This window comes from Zootermopsis nevadensis, unplaced genomic scaffold (assembly GCF_977971745.1).
Source record: "Zootermopsis nevadensis isolate Lab colony 2312 unplaced genomic scaffold, Znev_1.0 Znev_ptg000013l, whole genome shotgun sequence".
Taxonomy (NCBI): Eukaryota; Metazoa; Arthropoda; class Insecta; order Blattodea; family Termopsidae; genus Zootermopsis; species Zootermopsis nevadensis.
Window position 1 is genome coordinate 12,280,085 of NW_028259145.1, and position 24,167 is coordinate 12,304,251.

General features: G+C 36.7%; 1 protein-coding gene and 1 long non-coding RNA gene across 4 annotated transcripts; one reads left to right on the forward strand and one right to left on the reverse strand.

Annotated features, from left to right (window-relative positions):
- Positions 1 to 1,022: 1,022 nt before the first annotated feature.
- LOC110831297 (uncharacterized) lies at positions 1,023 to 3,283 on the reverse strand. The gene is made up of 2 exons (XR_002543545.2): positions 3,005 to 3,283; positions 1,023 to 2,492 (listed from the first exon to the last, which is right to left on the reverse strand). It is a non-coding gene; the product is annotated as an uncharacterized LOC110831297 (long non-coding RNA).
- A 259-nt stretch (positions 3,284 to 3,542) lies between these two features.
- On the forward strand, positions 3,543 to 23,001 carry LOC110831281 (Transcriptional adapter 2B). Of its 3 annotated transcripts, XM_022067119.2 has the most exons (13): positions 3,547 to 3,804; positions 3,899 to 3,996; positions 4,734 to 4,793; positions 4,935 to 5,076; positions 5,539 to 5,756; positions 5,986 to 6,061; positions 7,251 to 7,407; positions 8,006 to 8,216; positions 8,468 to 8,517; positions 9,429 to 9,600; positions 10,672 to 10,734; positions 13,480 to 13,608; positions 22,133 to 23,001. In XM_022067119.2, exons 1-12 carry the CDS (start codon positions 3,798 to 3,800, stop codon positions 13,591 to 13,593), a joined length of 1,368 nt encoding a protein of 455 aa, XP_021922811.1. In that variant the 5' UTR covers positions 3,547 to 3,797; the 3' UTR covers positions 13,594 to 13,608; positions 22,133 to 23,001. The 3 variants fall into 3 exon arrangements, 2 of the variants coding, with proteins under 2 accessions (XP_021922811.1, XP_087204780.1); XM_087348654.1 differs by lacking the exons at positions 3,547 to 3,804; positions 3,899 to 3,996 and adding an exon at positions 4,013 to 4,125; XR_002543538.2 differs by lacking the exons at positions 13,480 to 13,608; positions 22,133 to 23,001 and having other exon boundaries at positions 3,543 to 3,804; positions 8,452 to 8,517.
- Positions 23,002 to 24,167: the final 1,166 nt, after the last annotated feature.

The following is a 24,167-nucleotide window of genomic DNA, read 5'->3' on the forward strand; positions in this document are numbered from 1 at the left end:
AAAATACAAGACAAGATTTATAACTAACTAATCAACTACATGGCTTACAGAACCTGAAAGTTCATCACCGAATTAACCAAAGCCCTCTACCAGTCCTTGTACTGGGCCAACAAAATTCAGTCGCCTTCAACTCCTATCTCCCATAGATCCCGCTTGATATTATTCTCTCATCTACATTTAGGTCACCCCATCAGTCTCTTCCCCCCAGGCTTCCTGACCAATACCCAGTGCACCCCTCTTGCCCCAACCACGAGCGCCACATGCCCCACCCATCTGGTTCTTCTTGACTTAATCACCCGTACAATATTGGGGAAGTAGTATAAATTTTTAAACTCATCATTATGCAGTTTTCTCCATACCCCATCCTCTTCTCTCCTAGGCCCAAATATTCTCCTTAACACCTGCAATCTATGTTCCTCCTTCAGAGTGAGACCGCCCCGATTAACAGATGGACCAATTGACCGGAATGTACTGTATTTTAATCTGTATGTTCTTATATAAATCAGGCGGGGAAACAAAATATTTTAAACTAAGAAGTAGCAAGCATTTCCAGAATTTAGGAGGCAGCAAGGACCTCTGAAACAGACTAACTACAACTGACCAGCAAGACACTACTATGGCCAGCTCTTAGCATCTTACACATGTTGAAACAGAATTAAGAAAAACAACTGTCAAACTGTATTTTACTCCAATCACTTTTTCCCACATTCCAACATTCACACAACTCAGTATCATCTTAGCAAAGGTTATCATACCAATAGCAGTTACAAATTCACCATCTAAGAGAACAAAAGAGAATATAAATACAAAAATTACAATTTTTTCATCTATCAGGCTATAACTTGAGTTATTACAAAGCCATTATCTGAAACAAAGATGTGGTGTTAGCATTAACAACAATGAGAAAAAAGTATCTAAACTTTTACTTCATTCTTATTGATTATCATGTATGAAGTATATCTGAAAACCTAAAAAATTATGAATACTGTCAATGGAGAGGGACTCTTATGAATAACAATTAATAACTATATAATAAAGTATTTATTTATATTTTATGTATGTACACATTACTAATAGCAAAATACTGTGGAAGTAGATATCATGTTCCACTTGCAAATTAACATACATTGTTTTCACATTAAAATCTCAGTTTCATGAAAAAAGAAAAGGCACGTCAATGACATCACTTGTATCTCACCCTCATTATTAAGCACAATTTAATTTCTAAATAATGTACACAACAAAATTACATAGAATTTCTGACACTTAAAGTGCCTTACAGAAATAAACAAGTGGCAGTGGAGTTCTGTGAGCATCACCATTGGCTGAATCTCTAAACTGAAACATTCACACGCAAAATTACAAGTGCATACTATGATTAAGGTATCAGAAAGTTTTCACTAAAAATTACTATAACATAGTATAGACTTAAGAAGTTTGTTAATGGAAAGTCTTTGACTGATTATGATACATGATGGTATGATGGTATGAAGGCATACTTCTTGGCCTTTTGTTCCTTGTTCTATTAAAAATCTGATGTTAGTTTGAAATTGTTTCAACTGTCTTCCAAAATGTTTTACTTCAATGGTATCCCTGCAAAATATGCTGAAAATCGAGAAATAAATATGAATCCTTACTTAAGAGATGTATTCAAAATGAATCTATACAAAGCAACATACAATTTACACTATTTAACATTACTTATTAAATTATACAATACTAGTTATGCATCTTGGGCACCGTTGTCCGTAATCAGCATCTTTAATATAACACAGTTATTAAGGCACTTAACTGGAATACCTCATCATACAAGACATTTCATTTTAAGGACTGTGTGTGTCCACAGATTAGTAACATCAAACATCATATAAATAGTATTATTTGGATGGCTGTTTAACTGGTGGTTTGCCGCTGTACATCGAGACCTAGATAAAATTAGTATAACTTGGTACAGTTCACATGTCATATAAATTAAAACACAAAATTGACTTCAGAGTAAAAAGGATTCTTGCTATGATTTTGAGCTAATACAATTAGTATACAGGCCACAAGTCTTATAAATTACAATACAAAACAGAGTTCAAAGAAAAGAGGATTTTAGTCATTTTTATGCCAGTAAAATTTACTTATCAGTTACTGTTGTTCTTAATTTACATATGGAATGAGATTTACTGTTATTTTAATAATGCATTTGAAGAAAATGATGTAAATGCAGCAGGAACACCTAACACTGCCTTAACAGTCAGTTTTAATATAATGAGTATTGCGCCACTCAACAGTGGGTGTGACTAGCGGTGAGTGTCGTTTCCTCTTACTTATGCCTGTACCTGATTTCTCCAGATGAGGGCCATAGGATGGAAGTTGTCCAGCCTGTGTACAAGATTTGCTACAAAAGCGGGCATAGTACTTATGTGTACAATATTGCCCAGCCATAATGAGGTGGCAATTGGCAAAGAATGGATTATCTGTGCAGTTCGGATGGATATACACCCCTGAAATAAAGTTTTGAATTATTTCTTAAAATACAATACAGTATCTTAAGTGTGTGGAAAAACAGTCAGAGAAATGATACCAACAGCAGTAAATTTAAGGCAATAAGGTCTGGAATACATACCTATGAAGAAACAGAATTACCTCTGTCTGTTTATGTAGCAGTTTACTTGAATTAGGCAATCTGATTTTATTACTACAATTTTTATGTAAACCAGAAGCTATGGTATAAAAAAGTTTCTGCCACTCTTAACCCTTTGAAGCCGAAGATCGTCTGAATATTATTTATGAATTCAGCTGGTTAACCAGCTGATTTTCGTAATGGTGAGGTGTAGTGTTTTCTTCGCGGTACGGACTGAATTCATAAATAATATTCAGACGATCTTCGGCTTCAAAGGGTTAACTATTTTATAATGTAAATAAATGACGAGTAATATAATGGGATTACATTTAAAGCTCTGAAATAAGGTAAATAAGATAAAGGGAATTTAAAAAATATATTTTATACACTTACAATCGGCAATTCGTTGGTCCCGCGATTGACTGCGATTCTTTCATGTGATTGATGTGTACAGTTATCTCTGCTGTTATGCGATAGTTGCAGTTTAAACAAAATGAAGTTTGTGTTTGTCCTAAAATTCACTTTTAGGTTTCCGTCCGTACACACATGAAATGAAGTATGCGATATCTCGAACCAACCAGCGTATGTTCATATCCTCTGCCCTAAGTTACGGTAATTGTCTGTGACCCGCTACTTCGCTGCTGTCAGAATCGTTCTTTATACAAGTGATGAAATTTCGCAAATGATGTTACGTCTTGAAATGTTTTGTGGGTTGGAATTGGCGTTCCTTCATTTCAGTGAATCAAGCAGTGCTGCCAACGTTAACAGCGTAGTAGTGATAGTGCTATATAACCACTGCTTGCTTTCTGTTGTGTATGAAATCACCTAAAAGTCATGTAATTTACTGTTATTTTTATTAACTAACATGTTTTAATATCATCTCAAACAATCATATATTTTCAGTCAATTTAGAAATTGCGTCAATAGAGTGCGTTGAAGTGCAGAGCAATAAAGTTACGTACGTTGTGTTATGCCAGTTGATTATATTCGATTAGACATAACATGGCTAACTTTGTGTCTAATAATGCTTAAACAATGTCGTATAGACGTCAGTTTGCACAAAAATTGAAATTGGTACCTACATTACATAATGATAACATTCTAGAAAGTTATATTCCACTGTGTTGTTCGTGATCACGCATTTTCGTTTACTGGGCTTTGGCTGTGACGTCACAAATACTATGACATGGCGGGTATGTGTTGTGGTCAGAAATGTACGTTAAATTAGAATTAATATATGTATTTGCAGATAAGGAAAAGTGATATATACTTGTTCTTGCATTTCAGATTTATTTGCAAAATACAATTGTACTTATTGCCAGGACGATATTACAGGACTGAGGATTAAATGTGCAGTGTGTGCAGATTTCGACCTATGTCTACAGGTAGGCCAATGACTGACGAAACTGAGTCTACGTCATTGGTGCCATGCTCGCAGCGGGCAAGAGCGGTTCTAATTGGAGATTGGGGCGCAGACCTCAAAATTGTTTTCGTGTGTTGTTGGTGGTGCTGTGGTATGTTGGAAAGCTTGAGGTCTGCGGCATATCGTAATTCAAATACATGAGAAAAATGGTCACAAAACACTGCGTAATCTTTGTAGCTGCATATCATATGCAAAAAGCTATTACAGTTTTGCCAATTTTTGTTGGTGAAACCTGCAGTATTTACAAATTGTCACTGTTTTTTAACATAATGTATTTCATTATCAGATACAGTTTTTCAGTTGCAGTGCCTACTTAGGTTTGTCCACTGTAGAGGGCTAAATTAAATCATTGGACACCTGAGTTCTTTGAATTAAGACCAATCTTAGTTCCCAAGAGTGGTAGGCAATACACTATAGATTTATTTGAAATTGGTATTTCATTATGTGTATTCACAAGATTACAGTTTCACTGTTCAGATGGCAACACTGGCTACATAATTGTCATATTTTTAATGTTTTATGCTGTGATTTTACGCAGGAAATAAAAGAATTCAATTAAGGAAATTTTTTCCAATCCAGAATTTGGTTCCAGTGCATTTGAAACGTTATATTTGAAAAAGTATGGCTACTTATAGTGTAATATTTATATTATCTTATTGTGTGATTTATGAATATTAATACATTCTGTATTTGTTTCAGTGCTTCTCAGCAGGTGCTGAAATAGGGCCACACAAAAATGATCATGCATACCAGTTCATGGTAAGTTTGTAGGGTTGTGATTATGAATCAGAATCTCTGAATTCATCATGGTTAATAGTGACCAAACACAGAGCTATATTTGCTAGTATCCAATAGAAACAGACGATAAGTGCCATATTATATGTACACACTTTTTTGTAGGATTCAGGTGCCATTGGCATGTGCTTGGGTAATGGTGGTTGGTCTGCTCGAGAAGAATTGCATCTTCTTGATGCAATTGAACAGTTTGGTTTTGGCAACTGGGAGGACATTAGCAGACATATAGAAACCCGTTCTCCAGAAGGTAATAAATTATTTCTGCATCTAGTGTTTTATTAAATATGCTTCATGTTGGTATCCTTAAATTATATAAGTAAAAGGATATAATATGGAGCTGCAATCACCACTACAGTTTGGCTTTCATGGAAGGATAAATGTTGAGTATGGATGAAAATACAGTGAAGTATATTTTGGGAGTTTGTGGAGACATAGAAGTTATAAATTTGCATAGGAAAACTCTGTAGGTATAAACTTTAAATTGTGTGCTGGTGATAATGGTGTTCATGAGATTGTGGTCTGATATGTCAGTGAAGCATTGATAACCAATTACAAGACTACACAAAGTCACAGCCCACAAGACAACAGTTGACTTGTGACATTTCTACCTGTCACAGTTGAAATTATCATTCTGTATTCAGATGAAAACAGCCAATTTTTATCCACAAATTACTACATTTGTTGAACATGTTATGGCTTATCTTTGCAGAGGCCAAGGAAGAATACATTTCAAGATACATAGGTGGTAGTATTGGTCGTTTTACATGGCCTGGAGCTGCCGACTCAAGACCAAGTCTGAGTGACAAAACTAATCCTGATTGTGGTCCACTATCACCTGCACTCACAGCCAGACTTCCACCTTTAGATGTTACCCCTGATGAGGCTGCATTACTTGGTTACATGCCTCATAGAGATGACTTTGAAAGGGTAATTTAAGTGTTTTTAAAAAATTTAGTTATCTGACATTTTTAAATTAAGTACATCCAATGTGACATGCTCCATGCTAGTGCCATCTCTCCTCCACTCCACGCATTGGCACTCTCTCTCTTGCTGCACACTTGAGAAAATGTTTCCATTGAATAACATGAATGGAAAATGTTTCTTCTCTGCATACGAGTCATATTTCTCTAGGGTGATGAACCTTAATATTTTTCAGGAATATGACAATGGAGCAGAAGCCTTAGTTTCTTCATTATTTGTGAACAGTTTAGAAGATGAAGACTATGATGTCGGTGAGTGTCATTGTAATTTGTTTAATTTGGCTTTCATAATTAATTTTGGTGCTCGTCACTTGAAGTCTTGAATGTTTGCAGATAATTACCATTATATGTTACATATAAAGAATCAAGATGAGAAATGGAAAAATACTTAACAGAGAAATAGCTCTAAGACAGACAATGGTTCTGACTAATTGGCTATTTCGTCTACTGTAATGCAGTATCAATTTATAAGATAATGTGAAAATCTGGGATCCGCAGTGGCCACGCGGTCTGAGGCGTGGCCTTGTGCCGCTTGGTTGCTGGGACCATGGGTTCGAATCCCACTCAAGCCATGGATGTTTGTCCGTATTTTTCTTTGTTGTGCTGTCCTGTCCTGTGCGACGGGCCGATCCCTCGTCCAAGGAGTCCTACCGAATGTCTATAGAGCAAGCCAACGAAAAGTTGGGACCCGCAGTGCTCAGGCACTTGAACGGGTCGTCCAAGTATCCAAGTATGTGAAAATATGAAATGTCTTTCTTCTTCGGTTAGGTGAAGATAGATGATAACCAGATTCCAGTAGAGTCGGTTATTTCAGTTATTACCAAATGCTGGGGTCATATTCCTGGAAAGAATTTACATACATGTTTTCATTTGCAGTCGGTGGTAACTAACTGTATGAACCAGTTGCTTTAACTACTATTGTATTTATGGGTTTTGTATGTTTCTCAATGTAAACTGATTATTTCCTTCTAACAGCATTTGCCAGTTTATCATTGTAATAGTAAAGTGTTTTTGTTTTCTTTAAAGGTTTAATTGTCCCAAAGTGAGATGTACTAAGATTTGCCTCAGAAGATGGAGTTGTTGGAGCAGTAGTAATTGGCTTGTAGAAAGTCTCTTGATGCCATTGTTCAGCTTGAAGCGCTTCATTGAGTCTGGCACCAGAACATTGTTATGCAGATATGGTCGCAGTGATTGTATAGTCAAAATTGTGATGCACGAATAGATGTTTATCAAAGATCAGTTGTACTTATATGTGACAAACACTCTGAAATATTCATACTGTTTGAGATTACAGTGTACAACCACAAAATTTAGTGCTTTCTTTGACATGCAAGTTTTGATTAATTGTATTATTTTACCTCATTGAAGTTGTGTAACACTATTTTAGAATTTGACACTGAATAAACTACACTGTTATTCTTGTTTATTTCCACATGTCAAGCTCTCAAATTGGCCCAGGTCGACATGTACACTCGAAGACTACGAGAGAGGGCTAGGCGGAAACGGGTATCACGAGACTTCCAATTAGTGTCACAGTTTTTCTCGGCCAACCGTAAGGACAGGCCTTCGTCAAGGAAGAAATTGTCCAAAGAAGAGAAGTAAGTTTATTGCAGTTGTGTCGCCAAATGCTAACGGATGGCCGTTTTTGTCCTTACCTCAGTTGCACTCTCGGGGTATGATGGAACCTGCGCAGTGGATTGTGTTTACATATGAAGGCTACGTGACTGCCTAATTTTTTCTGCATATACAGTGCACACATTTTGGTTTTGATATCTGATTTTTAGAAAGGAATGAAACAAGTGAGGTGAAATGGTCCCCTAAACCAAATTTTGTTTTGCCTTCTGCTGCTGTTCTAGTTCTCCCCATATGTCAGCTGTTTATTGATATGTGCTCTTAGTCATACTGACATTAAGAATAAAGTATAAAATACCATTTTTTCAAAGACTATCTGACGTAACAATTCCATTTCTATTCGTTTACGTTGACATCACTCATGATAATTACATGTTCTTTGTATGATATCTGTGAAGTGTCTGTCTGCATTATGTACCTTGGAAAATGCTGGACAAATTTGAATGAAATGTGGTATGGACATTCTGTCATTGGAGGTTACCCTTTTCATCATCTTGAACCACTACGAAGTGGTTTATTTTGTAAGGCAGTTAAGAAGATTTAATTTTTAATTTTGTATTATAGGGAGTTCCATGACCACATGAGAGTGTTCACACAATTCCACACTGCTCAGGAACATGAACAGTTTCTCCAGAATCTGCAGAAAGAGAGAGAGCTCAAGATAAGGATAAGTGAACTGGCGAGGTATCGACGAAATGGACTGACAAGACACGAAGAATGCGCACACTTCGAACAAGAACGGGTTCAGCACGAAGAGTGGAAGGAAAAGAGATCTGTAAGTCTTGTTTTCATTATAAATGAAAATATGTGGCCTGAGATGTACTTTGATTTCAATGTGAAACATTCTTTTGTAGAATCCCCAGGTGTCGGTCTAATCTCTAATCTGGAGCCGTATTTTGTTTAGTTTTTTTGGATTAACAAAGTTTTATCATATTGATTTTGTCACATGACTGAAAATAATATGTTTAATGTGTTTAATTTATGTAAACAAAGTAATCAGATTGTATCAGTTTGCCTTTCACTTAGGGCAGCAGTGGGTCCATCCCCTCACCTCCATCAATGGTCCCAAGAAGAAGGTGAGTTAATTTTTTTAATTACAATATTTCTGCATAAATCCACAAACACTAATGCTCCCATGAAGTTCTGTGTTTAATTGTTCAGGTCATGAGAAAATTCAAAACAATTCTATTGTGTTTCGTCAGTTTGGACATTGAGTAATTCTAAAAGTAGTGAGATATAAAAAATTGTACATTTACAAAGAAACTAAACATGCGTACAAGAAAGTTATAGTTCTGTCATGAAAGACGCTGCCATCGTAGTTGGGTGACCATGAAAGATAAATTTTATCAGAAGAAATATATTAACCTTTGCTTATGTGGAGACCAACTTTAATCGCAGCACACTAGCTTACCACTAAATTGTTAACTTAGGTCTTCCTGTCATTAAATACTTATTAATACTGCCACAGTGGTCTAGCGGTTAGAACGCTGGCCTTGTAATCCTGGGGTCTCGGGTTCGATTCCTGGCCGTGCCCAGATTTATAACTTGTGTTGGGCAAGGCCGTGGTTTAGGCAACACGGAGTTTTCCTCTGGGGCTTCCCTGGTTTCCCCGTGGCATCCCAGCAATTACTCCACACAGAAGAAGACAATGGCAAACCACTTCTGTATCACCTGCCTAAAAAACATGTGAACAGGTCCCAGTCCGAGAAAAGGATGGAAGGATGATGTTCATAATATGTCGCCAACCTCCTGTAAAAGGAGATGGCGTAATAAAGAAGAAGAATTCTTATTAATAACAAGTGACAATTGTAGTTTAATGAAAGGTCTGTTGCTTGTGTAACAGCTTGTTGTTTCCTTTCATTTCCACTCTTCTGTGTTGTGATGCTAAGTAGTCTTGTAGGCCGTTACAAATATTTCTCCGAAGAACACATTTAGGAGGAATGTTGGTACCACCTACAAGACTGACAAAATTCCAATGATTTCTTAGAGAAAGAAACGATCCCGGCTCATCCTTCAGCGACGGAAGATCAGCGTGCAGAAGCGGGAAGCAGCACAGCCTCGATAATAGTAGGGAAGGGGTGGAGTCTGGTGGGGAGGCAAACCGCCCAGATATCTCCACCCTCCCGGGATACCACCTTCTATCAACGTGTGAGATTAAGGTGAGCCTTCACAGTTCTTACCCCTAGGCCTGAACAGTCGAATGTGTACTTGTACGTGGTGATGGGAAAGTTGTGTCGTACAAATCGCTGTCATCCCATATTTTGGGCAGGCTACACAACATATAGGTACTTGGGGAGAGGTGGTATAGCTCCTATTCATTCTTAACATTGGCGCTAGATGTGCGTGAGCGGTCAGCGTCATGTCCAAGCCGCACTTTACCCCTGGGGAAAGGGCCCCGGTACCCATTGGACAGGAATCTGGGTGAACCTCACAGCTGGTCTGAGGCTAGAGGAAAAATCCTCTGCTTCTGTCGAGCGTCAAATCCCAGTCTTCCAGTCCATAGTCGGTCACTGTACTGACTGAGTTTCCCTGGCTACCCATGGTCATATGTGGGAGGATATGATTAAAATTGATCCTATCAAATTAGGGTGGCAGCATGTGATTGAGGATAGAAACCAGTGGCACTTTTTATGAACAGGTAATAAACCTTTCATAGAAGGTGGAGGAATTTCTTGACTAGCAGAGGGGCTGTCACTCATCAAGGACTTTGCTGCATGTAGTTCACTTAAGTAATTATATATTTAGATGGCTGTGTTTGGGGTGTAGTCTGGTAGTTTACCAATATTTCAGAGGGCCTTGCTACCTCTGTCATCAGGGCACTGATCGCTGTGATGGCGGAGGCATCGAGGACCAGACTACATGGAGCTACAACCCAGAAGACAGCCATTTTCATACTCACCATTGTGATAACCTCAAATCCTACATCTGTACTTAGTTACTGTGTTCACATGGATATGCTTATTTTAGTTCACTCTCTTGAAATAATTGCGTAGCCTCTTGCTTTTTCCACAATATATAATGTATTCACTGTATAAAGGACTACAGTGGATCATTTGCATTTGCAGATAGGTACAAATGAACCTTATGATACATGAACAGGGGATTTAAACTCCCATACTACAGAACTGTTAGCTGGATTTTAACTTTGGTTCATACGAATAAATTCAGTGCTGTATAAACAAATATTTTCAAGGAATAACATATTGTGCGTCGTCTTTCTTTTGTTCTAGTTGTGTTCTTCTTTGAATTTGAAACCGTCTCAGTACATAACATTGAAAGCGATTCTTCTGCGGGTGAGTTTTAGTTATGTATTGATTCATTTCATATCATATCACCTAGTTTCAAGCAGCTATTGAATAAGTAATAGGTGTTTATGGTAGCTGAAACTAAATTTTTGCTTTCATTCTGCTGATAAGTTACTTTTGTGAGTACCTTGTGTCAGGAAAGTCATTTTTGAAACACTTCAATGCGTATAATCTTCATACTACTCTAGATAATGTTGTGTGGGCATCTTGGGGAATTTTTTAACAAGCAGAAGAAGAACATTGTAGTTTTAAAATGCAAAAAATACAAATATAAAAAATGTTTTAAATGAATTTAACAACATAAATCAAAATATACAATTTACTTTAGAAACAGAACAAAATAATAAATTAAATTATTTAGATCTAACTATAATACGAAATGAAAATAATTTTGAATTCAAAATATACAGAAAACCTACAAGTACAAGCACCATAATTCATGCCTCATCATGCCATCCAAATGAACATAAACAAATGGCTATCAATTACTTAATAAACAGAAAAAATACATATCCCATAACCACAATAAACAAACAAATTGAATGTAACATAATAAAACAAATTCTAATAGAAAACGGTTATAATAATTACGAATTAAAACCCAAAAATAAAATAAACAATGAAAACAACAAAAATGAAAACGAAGACGAAAATATACAAAATAAATGGGCCACATTCACATATATAGGTAAAGAAACCAAATATATAACAAAAATATTTAAAACAAATAACATAAAAATAGCATTTAGAACAAAAAACACAATAAAAAACATCTTGAAACAAAACCACAAATAGACACAAAAAATCAATATGAACAACCAGGCATATATAGGTTAAAATGCAATGATTGCCCGTTAACCTATATAGGCCAAACCGGACGCACTTTCAGTCAAAGATATAAAGAGCATATAACAGCAATTAAACACAATAAAGACTATTCAGCATATGCAAAGCATATATTAAACACGGGACATGCATACAACAAAATAGAACAAACAATGGACATTATAAAAATAGTACAAAACAAACGACACAGAGACACAATAGAGAAATATCATATACAAAGAACACATAAACAAAACATAGCATTAAACGACAGCAACATCTACGCAAACAACCCAATATTTAATATTCTACAGTCCATCGACTCAACCACCTGAACAACTTTCACTCAATATATATAGCCACACACAACACACACAGCTCAGTTGCAATCTACAGCCCCATAATATCGGACGTACAACGCATCACTTACAACCCGGTATGTTTACTACCTTCTACTACTATATTATGATTCTTCTACATTGTATTACGTTATATTACGGTAATAACCCTTTAAATTTTAAATTTGTAAATTTATATTTCCTATGTCAATTCCAAAAATCATGATTTGAAAATTAATTTTACAGATATAAACATCCAAGCATTAAAAGGAAGAAAATCAAAACAGTCAAACGTATCAATATACGCGGAGCAGGATGTACAACAGTTTTTAAAACAGTTTTTAAATTGATTGACCTGATGATGGTGTAATACACCGAAACATGTCGCCAAATGTGAAATGTATCAAGATCTAATTCTAAAAAATGTTGTAATTTTATGTAATTTTAAGTAAATTTTAACAACATTTTAAGTTTGTGTATGGACGGTGAATGAATTATTATATAGTTTTAAAATAGTTTTAGGTTTAGGTGAATTACTTTTACATGAGGAAAATGATGGCAGACTGAAACACTACTGAAATGAGTGAATAAATTATTGAATTTGGTGGGATCCCATACCATTTGGATAGTATGTGTCACTTTATGGTATTGCCTCGTGTGCCGTTAATATTTACCATGTAATATGAATAATGTTATACAGAAGATGCTGAAAGTAAAGTCCAAATATATATTTTCTCTCATCCAGAATTACTTTCATCAAAATTATATTTGGGAAAAATTATACAAGATTTTTCTTTTGTAGAGTCAGTACACTTTGTACAACTCCCCCCCAAATGCATATATTGTCACTGGTGCTCTTCCCTTTGTCTTTGTTTCCCATATCAGTGGCAGATTCATATAACAGCAGCGTGCACTTAAAAAGGGCTTGATGCGTAAAATATAAATAATAATAATTATGCTTTTATCTTTTTTGAATGTATGATACACCTGATCGTAAGTTAAATAAAAGAAATTGACAGTGGAACCACGGTTCCGGAGAATCTGACGTAAATACGTCTTTGTATTTAAATTATCATCATCAGACTGTTTTAGCTTCAATGTCATCCATCTTGTTATCTCTACATAGTATGACGCAACGCGTGAAGTGCGATGCGCCTTTGTTCGTATAAATAAATGATTGTAGAACCTAAACCATTTGTGATATGGAAAGCTCAAGAGGTAATACGTATTTCGTACGCAATATGTCCAGATCCATCTCTTACGGGTTTCGAGAGGCGGGCGCTTAACGCGCCAGATGCATAGAAAATTGTACATATTGGTTCATTAAAATTACAATAAATGTATAAACAATTATAATTAAAATGAAATACATTACAGATTCTTAAAGGTCCGTATTTACTGATCATTTTACATATAGGTTACATTACCCTTACTCTTACCGTTCCTGAGGAATGAACGTTTAAAGGTGACTTGGCGCTGGATCTTACACATCTTCGTAACTAATGCTGTTTTTGCCGAATGACCCTTCCGTATAGGCGTATTTACGTCAAAAAGTGTTTCCTTTCCTCAGGATCATCTGCAGAAAGGTCCAAAGAAAGAGGACGTACTGCCAACATCGTCATCTGGGCCAGAGACCCATGTCCTCAACTACCTGGTGAGCAGTGGATGGATAACAGCCAGTTAGCCTAGTGTTAATTATGTAAGTGCCATTTAAATTGTATTGGATGGTGTGCTTTTGAAATTATTTTGTATTAAAGCCTCCCAAAACCTGTTACTGCACTCAGTCAGATGATTATGTTGCGGCATCACAGAATAATGTAATTCTAACTATCAGATATTCATTCGTGGCTTTTACTTCATTTGACAAAACAAATGTAGCTAGTTGTATTGATAATTGAAAAGTGGTGTGGAAAATTTAAGTTTTGAGGATTTCCATCTGACATTTAAAAATTGATAGTTTGAACTTTCATAATGTTAGTTGCTGCCATTGACATGAATTACTCCATTTTATATTGTCTATTTATACAGGGTGAGTCAGAAGTATGTTTACAAACTTCGTGTGCATGTTCCAGGATCAAACATAAGAAAAAATGTTCCTATGAACATGGGGTCGCAAATGTTTCATTTTCGAAATAATAGCCAAAAATAAGTTTTAATTAATTGACTTTATATTAAAGTGAATCCAGCTTCCAGCAAAGATTTTCGATTAACGTTTGGGTATGAATTGTTGGCGACATGCTTATTGGTCCACACATGCTTTCATCGCGTCTAAGAGGACCTTCACATCGTTGATTCTTAAGAAGACACTTGCCACGTCTCCTTGAAGATGTACCACTGAATAAAAGAAGACAAATGTGGTTTATGCATGACAGAACCCCAGCACACTTCTCCAATCGCGTCAGATATCATCTTAATGAACAGTACCCTTGGAGATGGATTGGGCGTGGTGGCCCAGTAGCATAGCCACCGAGGTCACCGGACCTGGCTCCATTGGGCTTTTATCCGTGGGGTCACTTGAAGTCCATCTTTTATGCTAACTAACTAACTAACTAGATGGCTTACCGAACCCGAAGGTTCATCACCGAATTAACCAAAGCCCTCCACCGGACCCTGTCCTGGGCCAACAAAATCCAGTTTCCTTCAACTCCTATCTCCCATAGATCCCGCCTGAGATTATCCTCCCATCTACGTCTAGGTCTCCCCAGCGGTCTCTTCCCTTCAGGTTTCCCAACCAGTACCCGGTGCACACCTCTTGTCCCATCCATGCGCGCTACATGTCCCGCCCATCTCACTCTTCTCGACTTAATCACCCTCACAATACTGGGGGAGCAGTACAGATTTTTAAGCTCGTCATTGTGCAGTTTTCTCCACGCCCCATCGTCTTCCCTCTTAGGCCCAAATATCCTCCTCAACACCCGATTCTCAAACACCTGCAATCTGTGTTCCTCCCTCTGAGTGAGAGACCATGTTTCGCACCCATACAAAACAACAGGCAAGATTATTGTTTTGTATACTTTAATTTTCAGGTTCTTAGAAATCAGACGGGAAGACAAAATATTTTGGACTGAGAAGTAGCAAGCATTTCCGGAATTTAGTCTCCTCCTAACTTCCTCACAAGTATCATTTTGATTTGTTATTGTTGTTCCCAAATATTTGAACTTTGTAACCCTTTCAAAGGATTTATTAGCCACCCTAAGATAATTTTGCCCGCCTGTCTTCTGATGACGAGATACTAACATGTACTTAGTTTTTTCTGAATTTACTTCCAGCCCCACTTGTCTACCAGCCTCTAGTAAAACTTCTGCGTTCCTCTTTATTGTATTTATATCGTCCCCCAATAAATTAACATCATCAGCATATGCCAATAGCTGATGTGTCCCATTCAATTGCAAACCCTCCTGCCTACCTTGGACCTTCCTGATGGCGTATTCTAGCGCAAAGTTAAAGAGCAAGGGAGACAAAGCATCTCCTTGTTTTAGACCGTTCTTGATGAGGAATGTCTCAGATACATATTTACCTACTCGAATTTTGCTACAGGTTTCATTTAAGCACATTTTTATTAGACCCACTAGCTTCTTTGGTATACCAAATTCAATAAGAATATTATATAGCACTTCTCTCTTCACAGAGTCATAGGCTTTTTTGAAATCTATAAATAACTGATGTACGGTCCCACCGAACTCCCATTTTTTCTCTAGTATCTGACGAATGCAAAAGATCTGATCAATCGTTGATCTGTTTCGTCTGAACCCACACTGATGATCCCCAATAATTTCATTCGCATATGGGGTTAACCTTGCCAAAAGAATGTTGGATAGAATTTTGTATGAGGTTGATAGCAGCGATATTCCTCGGTAATTACCACACTCAGTCTTGTCCCCCTTCTTATGAATAGGAATAATTATGGATTCCTTCCACTGTTGTGGCATCTCTTCCTTATCCCAAATTAACTGAATAAGCTTATGGATCCTCATATGCAACCCTTTGCCACCTGCTTTAATTAATTCGGCCGGAATCTGGTCAATTCCTGGAGATTTATAACTTTTCAACTTCCCAATGGCTAGTTCCACTTCATCTAAGCTAGGTTCTGGCACCAACAGTTCAGCTGTATGCATTTTAATCTGTCTAATATCACCAGTATCATGAACATTTAAGAGCTCGCTAAAGAAATTTTTCCACCTATTCACAATTTTTATTGGATCTGCAAGCAACTTGCCACTATCATCCTTTACCAAATTGGTCTGGGGTTGATATCCTTTCTTAAAGTTATTAATGCCTCTGTACAGGTCTCTGATGTTTTTTTCCTTATTATTTGTCTCAAGTTCAGCAATTTTGCCCTTCAGGTATTCCCTTTTCTTAGTCCTAAAGGTTCTACTAGCCTCACGTCTCACGTTACATAGATTATCCGCATTTGTTTTGTTTGGGTTCTGCAACCATTGAAATTTTGTTTGCTTCCTTCGATCTATTAATTTTGAACATTCTTCATCAAACCACGGTTTATTTTGCTTTCTCCTGTAGTATCCTAGTTTCTCTTTTGCTGAAATTTTGATGCAGTTTCTGACATTTTCCCACTCCCTGTTGATGTCCACACTTTCATTATCCTCATTTGCCTCTAAAATTTGAAACCTATTCGAAATTTCAACTTGATATTGTTCCTTTGCCTCTCCCTCACTTAATTTTTTCAAATCAAATCTTTCTGTGTCAAAATTTTGTTTAGTTCGTCTACTTACTGAAAGCCGCTCCCTCACTTTTGCTACCACCAGATAATGATCAGTGTCGCAATCTGCTCCTCTGAATGATCTCACATCAATTACATTTGTCTGCCTTCTCTTATCTACTAAAACATGATCTATTTGATTGTGTGTTCTGCCATCTGGAGAAGTCCAAGTGTATTTATGAACATCACGGTGTGGAAATTTTGTACTTTTTACAATTAAATCTTTTGACGTAGCGAAGGTTACTGCTCTAAGACCGTTATCATTACTAAGTGCATGGAGACTCTCGCTGCCTATTGTGGGTTTGAAGATATCCTCCCTCCCAATTTTTGCATTGAAATCTCCTAGCAGAATTTTCATGTGATACTTGCCAAATGTATCAAATACTGATTCCAATTCTTCATAAAAGCTATCCTTGATATCATCGCTTTTGTCTTCAGTTGGGGCATGAACATTAAGGACAATGATGTCGCACCAACGTCCTTCCAAAATTACGTAAGACAACCTGTCACTAACAAATTCTACTCTCTTAACTGCTGCCCTAATTCTGCTATGAACAAAAAAACCCGTCCCTAGCTGATGATTGTCATTCCCCTTTCCATAGAAAAATGTAAAATTGTCCACTGGGATCATGCCCTCCCCCTCCCATCGCACTTCCTGCACTGCCACTAAGTCTAACTTATAATTCCCTAATTCCCTACACACTGATTTCAGTGCCCCAGCCCTATAGAGGCTCCTATTATGCAACACCCATAAACAATGATGATGACCTATGGAAACGTGTGCAGAATGCATGCCAAATGATTCGAGGAAACCCTGGTGTGTACGATCGAATTCGTCAGTCTTGTTTACGTCATGCTCGTGCATGTGTGGAGAATGGGGAACAACCTTTGAGCATCTGTCATAAAGAAACATCCCTGTCCTTATACTTGGCAATAAAGGCATACATTAAAAATTAATTTTGGCTATTATTTCGAAAATGAAACATTTGCGACCCCATGTTCATAGGAACATTCTTTCTTATTTTTGATCCTAGAACACACACGAAGTTTGTAAACGTACTTCTGACTCACTCTGTATATGAAGTCATATCTGTAATTCTACCATTCCAGAATTTCTAATAAAAATGCTTTATTTTAGATTTACGTATCTATATATGCTTTTCTGTAATAATATTGCAGGTAGTTGAGTTTCGTTATTTCTGAATTAATTTCATAACTAACTTATATTGGATTGGGAATTGAAATGATCTGTAAAGGGAAATGTCGCTTCCCGTTATAGTAAACTTGTGTAGTAGTTTGCCATGAAAATGCGTGGGATGGTTAATTTGTTCATAATACTACAGGAGTGGTATCACTGATAAAATCGTGGGTTCTAAGTCATTATGAAAGTGCAAATGAACATTTTTTTCAATAATATTCTATCCATTCTGGTAAATTCAGTTTATCATGTAATTGAAGACACAATTAAGTACTTGCGCTTCGTGCAGATGTCAGCATGTCTGTATACTTTACAAACTAAACTAGTACAAATGGTGGAGAGTAAACTGAAGGATGCAAGTATATGGTCTCGTACAAAGTTGATTTGCCATTATATGATGCAAACTTTTAATTATTTGGAACTTCACAAAAAGGTTGGAAGCATCAGTGAATGACATGATAATGACTATCCTCTGTTTATATTAAAGGTGTGTTTTTTAAGTCGCATATTCACTTGTGCAAGTCCGTATCTTTTATGTTGCTTTTAAGGCCATGAACTGCCACCCAGTCTTAAAAATGAGGAGGAATGTAGTGTCTCAGTCTCTTTCTTCTCCTCTTTATCTGTATAATTGTTTATAAGTCCAGTTGATCTTTAGTAAGGAATAGGTCAATTGAAGTGATTGAAAATTATGTAAAATATATAATATAATGGTAATAGTGTAAGCAGTGTGATAAAAGTTACCATCACCTCTCTCACATGGATAGTCTACGAGCTTTCAACCTGACTTTTTTGTATTGCTAGACGTACCTTTTCAATCAACGCTATTAGATCTGTCATCAAATATTGAAATGGTATTCTGGTTTTGGTTTGGCATTTCCAGGTAGTCTATGCCCATTACAATCAGATTCCTCAGAAAACTTCACATTTGTACATTACTATTGTTTTATGGAGTGAAAAGCAGCAATCGCAGATTAAATTAAATATAGATCCTGTTATATTTTATTAAGCAAAGTAATTTAGTTTTTTCAGTATTAACATAGTAAACTGTACCACAAGACTCCAGATGCTTGTCAAATTACCTGTTCCATTCGAATATTGAGATAGACGTAGAAGTTAATGTGTGCTTTGATGACAGATTTATTTAAATGAAGGTTTTAAATTAAAAAATTGAAGAGGGTGTTATTCAAAAATACATTCAATTTTAATGTTAATGAAGGCTGGGGCCACACGACCATACAAAGTACGTCCATTGTAACACGCATCGTGACGTCCGTCATAGAATCATGAAGGGACAAGACCACAGAATGCAGCGGCTTCTTCCGGCTCCATTGGGGCAACTGGCGCATCACACTGCGCTCGTGTGGCGTCCTCACCTACGTCCGTTGCAACGGACGCACTTTGTACGGTCATGTGGCCAGGGCCGAATAGTGATCAAACATTTAATTCTGTAATTACATTATAAACTGTATTTTAGAGACACAGAATCTTTATATCACACTGTTTAAATGTTTATATGTGAATAGTAAAACTTTATATAACTGCCAGAAAGTACGTATACCTAATTATAAAAAGAACATATATTTACAGTATATTTCACTAATTGTAGATAGTGGAGACCTTGGTATGTGCTTGATAATTACTGCCTTTTTGTATGGTCAATTTGAATTTGAATATTTCTGTCTTCTGGGTTATTGCGCTGCGTAGTCTGGTCGATGTTAACCAACGTTTCAGAGGTCATACTGGCTCCATCATCAGGGCGCTGGTTAACATCGACCAGACTACACAGCACAACAACCCAGAAGGCAGAAATCTTCATGCTCACCGCTGTGAGAACCTCAAGTCTTACAAATTGAATTTATTTAACCCTTGAAGCTGAAGCTCGTCTATAATGTATTGAAAGATTCGGTTCCTACCACAAAGAAAACGATGCTTCTCCATCACACAAACCAATTGATTGATGCTGTTTGGGGAAATATGCCGTTTACTCTGATAATCGTGCAGAACCAGTAAATACGTTCTGCGGGTAAAATTCATCGAGTTACATATTGATAACGCAGTGGTTTCGTAGTTTAAAGGGTTAATAGGTGTTTGGAACGTCTTTTGCTAGTACAAATATGTCCATAATATAAAGAATGAAAGCTTTTGCATTCATGGGGAAAATATTTATCCATTACCTCTTAATTTTGTAATTTTATTGCGATATTTGTAGGAAATATTGATGTTATAAAAATGTGCATGTCTCGGTAATGTTATTAGAGTGTGGTTTAAATTTCACTTGGAATTTTGTTTTTAGCCTGTCAGCTAATTAATCCGACCTGTTCCATATCAGGCCATATTCTTGTGGTTAATGTGTAGAGGAGGAGAATATGCCATAACCAAAAAAGTAACTGTAATTCTCTTTGTCACGAGAAAGAATGAAAATTCCGGGTCAAATTTTAACCACTGTCATATGACGATGCAAGAACATTTGTCTTTGTAAATACAAAATTTAAATACTTGAAACTGTTCAGATTTCAACGAACCTGCATGAAATTCTTCGCATTTAATTCTTGCAGTGATATAAAATTAGAACATTGGATACAAAATCTGTTTTGCTGTGTCTGTGTGTAAGTACTAAGTAATGGCGACAGTGAACAGAAGTGCTGCTACCATTAGGCAAGTGTTAGTAGTACTTCAAGGAAAGTGGTGAAGGATGAAGTCTTATTTTAATTAAGACATGTTTTCCCATTCAGAGCTTGAATTCAGATGCAATGACGTCAAGAGCGTCTGCCCACCAAGTCACGAAATGCGTTTATATTTCACACTATGAAGCAATCACATTTCCTCTTCAGAAAGAGAGAATGTTTGCAACACTTTCCATGTTTGTCCATTACGTGGGCATCCTGCTGTCTTGTCCCAGAGGTCGCGTGTTGAATTAGAAACCTTTATCAGCTGTGTGTCACAGTAGCATTCTGCAAGAGCTTTAAACCCTGGAGCTGACAGTCGTCTAATTCTTCTTTCTTCTTCTATGGCTCTCCGGTCCGTATTCGGTCCATGGCCTCCTCAATTCTCCTCTTCCATTCGGCCTCTGTTAGGTCCGTCTATCCGAGGTTGAGGTTTCGAAACATCTTCCTTTTTACGGTACAAGGTTGTTAGCCTTGCGACCAACCCTCAACCTGGAGGACCAGGGTACCTGTCTGAGTCTGACCTCTCCCCCTCGACCAATCTGGCTAGGGAGGCCCTACCAGTAGCTCTTGGGGTCACTGAGGTACTGACCCCCCACCACCACCTACACCATCAGGACAAGGTGCAGGTATACAGGGTTTAAATCCACTATTCGCATATTTCAAAGGTAAGTGCAGGGGGATATATGTATAATTTTTTTGGTACAGGACAGGTCATTTTGATTTTAGAATGATAGTCATTACAGACGGACCTAATAGAGGACCGAATGGAAGAGGAGAATTGAGGAGGCCATGGACCGAATACAGACCGGAGAGCCATACAAGAAGAAGTCATGACAGAAATGTTTTTCTCATTTAGATGTCATTTTTAAACCATAGGCGTGCTCTGTCATCATTCAAATCAGACTTCATGAAAATAAAACAAGCTTGGAAGTGTCGGTTATGTTATATTAAACTGTGATGTCATCCGTAAGTGAATCGTTCAATCGTAGTATTCTAGAAAACTGAACGTGCTCTTTTAAGGTTGGTTCCCCGTTAAACAGCATTTTATAAAATCTTATTTTTGGATTTGAAATAGACTTGACATAAATTCTGGGGCTGAATTTTTTCTTATTGTCACACCTAAATAAAGTTACTAGATCTTGGCATGTTTATAATATTTAATAGTGGAAGCATCCAGTATGACGGCGGACCAGGTACGTTTTCAAATTATCAATAAGTTTCTTGTCTTGTAGATAAGATTTCAGTGCTGAAGTTTTTTGATGGCTGTCTCAGTATTTCTGTTGCAGTTCGAGGATTTTGAATTATGTGTGCATTTTGAGGAGGTTGCATGGTGAGATTTTCCTGTTCGGCATAAACCAGTATGATGGCAGAACACTGAAACTGCCTTGTACCTGTAATTTGAAACAGAGATGATTATTCATAATTTTATGTTATGTCTGGAGCGATGTTTATCTTGAGAAACTAGTCATCAGAGAACGCATACCGAGCTGGATGAATCGATCGTAATATTATCCGCCCATCATGTCTAGGTCTCCCAAGTAATCTCTTCTGTTTAGATTTCTACCAAAATATTTATCTATTTAAACCGTAACTGATAATAAAAAGATAACTGCTGACCAGACTTTAATCCTGGTGTTTATAGTCGAGAGGTGTTCTGCTGTGATGTGTGGCCACCTGAACAATACACAAGTCAGGACACGACTAGCAGGGACTTGCGTAAGTAACGCAGTGAGATGCACGACTGATGAAACTTACGTTTTATATGTCTCGGTCTGCCCGGATTTCTTACGGAAGGTTTTCTTATTTCAGACGAATTATGCTGAATGACTTTTATGTATCTGTACTTTATGTTAAACAATCTAGAAGTTATTTTACAACAGGCGTTTAGTCTGTTTTTATCAGCCAGAAAATATGATGAGAATTTCAAATTTAAATTTATCTATAATTAAAAAAGAAAATTGCTATTTGTATATATTTTTAAGTTTAAAAGACCGTGTGAGGTTTGGGAATGGAAAGTTCATGTACCATTGCTGTTACTGTTTATGATCTCAAGAAGGTATCCGTGATAAGCCACATGCAAAGAACAGTGATAATTTAAGCGTGGTTTTAAGACGGATTATCTACTGCACACATTTTAATAATGTCAGCTGATATTGCAATTAAAGGGGATTGAAAATTATAATCATTGTAATACAACATTTACATTATATTTTCCGAAACAAAATGGTGTAATAGTGTATTCTATGTAAATTTTATGGTCCTTCATTTTTGGTTACAATTATCACAAAAGATGCTAAATTCATTAATGATTATCCGATTTTATGTATTTTTAATTATATGGCATTTGTAATTGTGTCATCATAACAAAATCAAAAGATCATCAGAATTGTAAGATTTGGCATCCTGATTATAATGTTGTTATTTAAGTAAGTAGTTTTGTACCTGAATTTACAAATATAACAATATCCATGCTCATATTATTATTTTAATAAAAACATTTGTTGATAGATACCTTTATTGTGTACAGTTTAGTTAAACTCTTGCCCACAAAATATTTGTGTGCCCGGATTCACCTGCAGAAACATACTTAAAATGAAATGTTTCTATACATTCCTAACAAATCAAGTTTGAGTATATTATCGGTATTTTTTGTGTTTACGTATTGTTTTGGATCACCCTGTGTCAAACTCTTACTCCCGTGTACTAGTGAGAATAAGTACTTCCCCCTCTACATTTTGACATACCAAATTCAAGGTTCATGTTTAAAACTTTCTCTGTCTCTGATTTATTGATTTTAAGATGGTTTTTCCTGCACATTTTAACCCTTTGAAGCTGAAGGTTCTTTATATAATATTTAGAAATTCAGTCTTTACGTCAAAGAAAATCCAGCGCTTCTTCATTACGATCACTTGGTTAATGCTGCTTAAGGAAATAATTGCTGTTTACTCTGAGAGTCATACAAATCCTTTAAATACACTGTGTGCAAAAATGCAGAGTTCCTGATTGTTGCATTAGGTGCTACATGAGGTTACCACTGGGTTTTAAAGTCTTAAGCATCGTGCCGTGAATTTTGAAGATCGCTGAGTTGCGTAAGCCATGACAGATTAAGGTGAAGAAGTGCTTTCCTATGAGAGAGATAAATTTAATCGCCGTTTTACATTACGAACTAGGGATGTTTAAAATTGAGCTCAAAAGCGTGGGAAGAACACAGATGTGGAATGACTTTGTACGCCGTCAAAACCAACGTAGAGCGATTTCACTAAATACTAAAGGTTTTCAACACACACTTGTATTCCGATTAGTTTAGTCAGTAGACTCTCGAGATTCATTATCCAAATGTTCAGTTTTTGGTACGTAAAGAAGCTCTACTTTTGCATTTTAAATTGTTCGTACTAGTATTTACATGGAAATTATGAACCCTTTCCAAAATGGATGTTTACTGGCCTACAGTAACACAGGACTGTCCATAAATATGTCTTCAGGAGTCTGTCAGTTTTTCTCTACGTAATGTAACCACTGCGGATAACAGGGCATTGTTAATTTAACTAATAAATGTGACTATCTAAGCTGCTAATACGTTATTCAGATATTACTTGCTTGGAAGTGTTGTGTGTTTAATTACGTAGGTATGATTGGCCTACACCCAAATGAGAAACGTCTTTTGGAACACCCATGAA

Excerpts from the sequence above, each read along its gene's own strand:
- LOC110831281 (XM_022067119.2), top strand. Across the intron at positions 4,794-4,934 it reads ATCATGCATACCAGTTCATG|GATTCAGGTGCCATTGGCAT; the intron begins GTAAGTTTGTAG and ends ACTTTTTTGTAG. Across the intron at positions 9,601-10,671 it reads TATCAACGTGTGAGATTAAG|TTGTGTTCTTCTTTGAATTT; the intron begins GTGAGCCTTCAC and ends CTTTTGTTCTAG.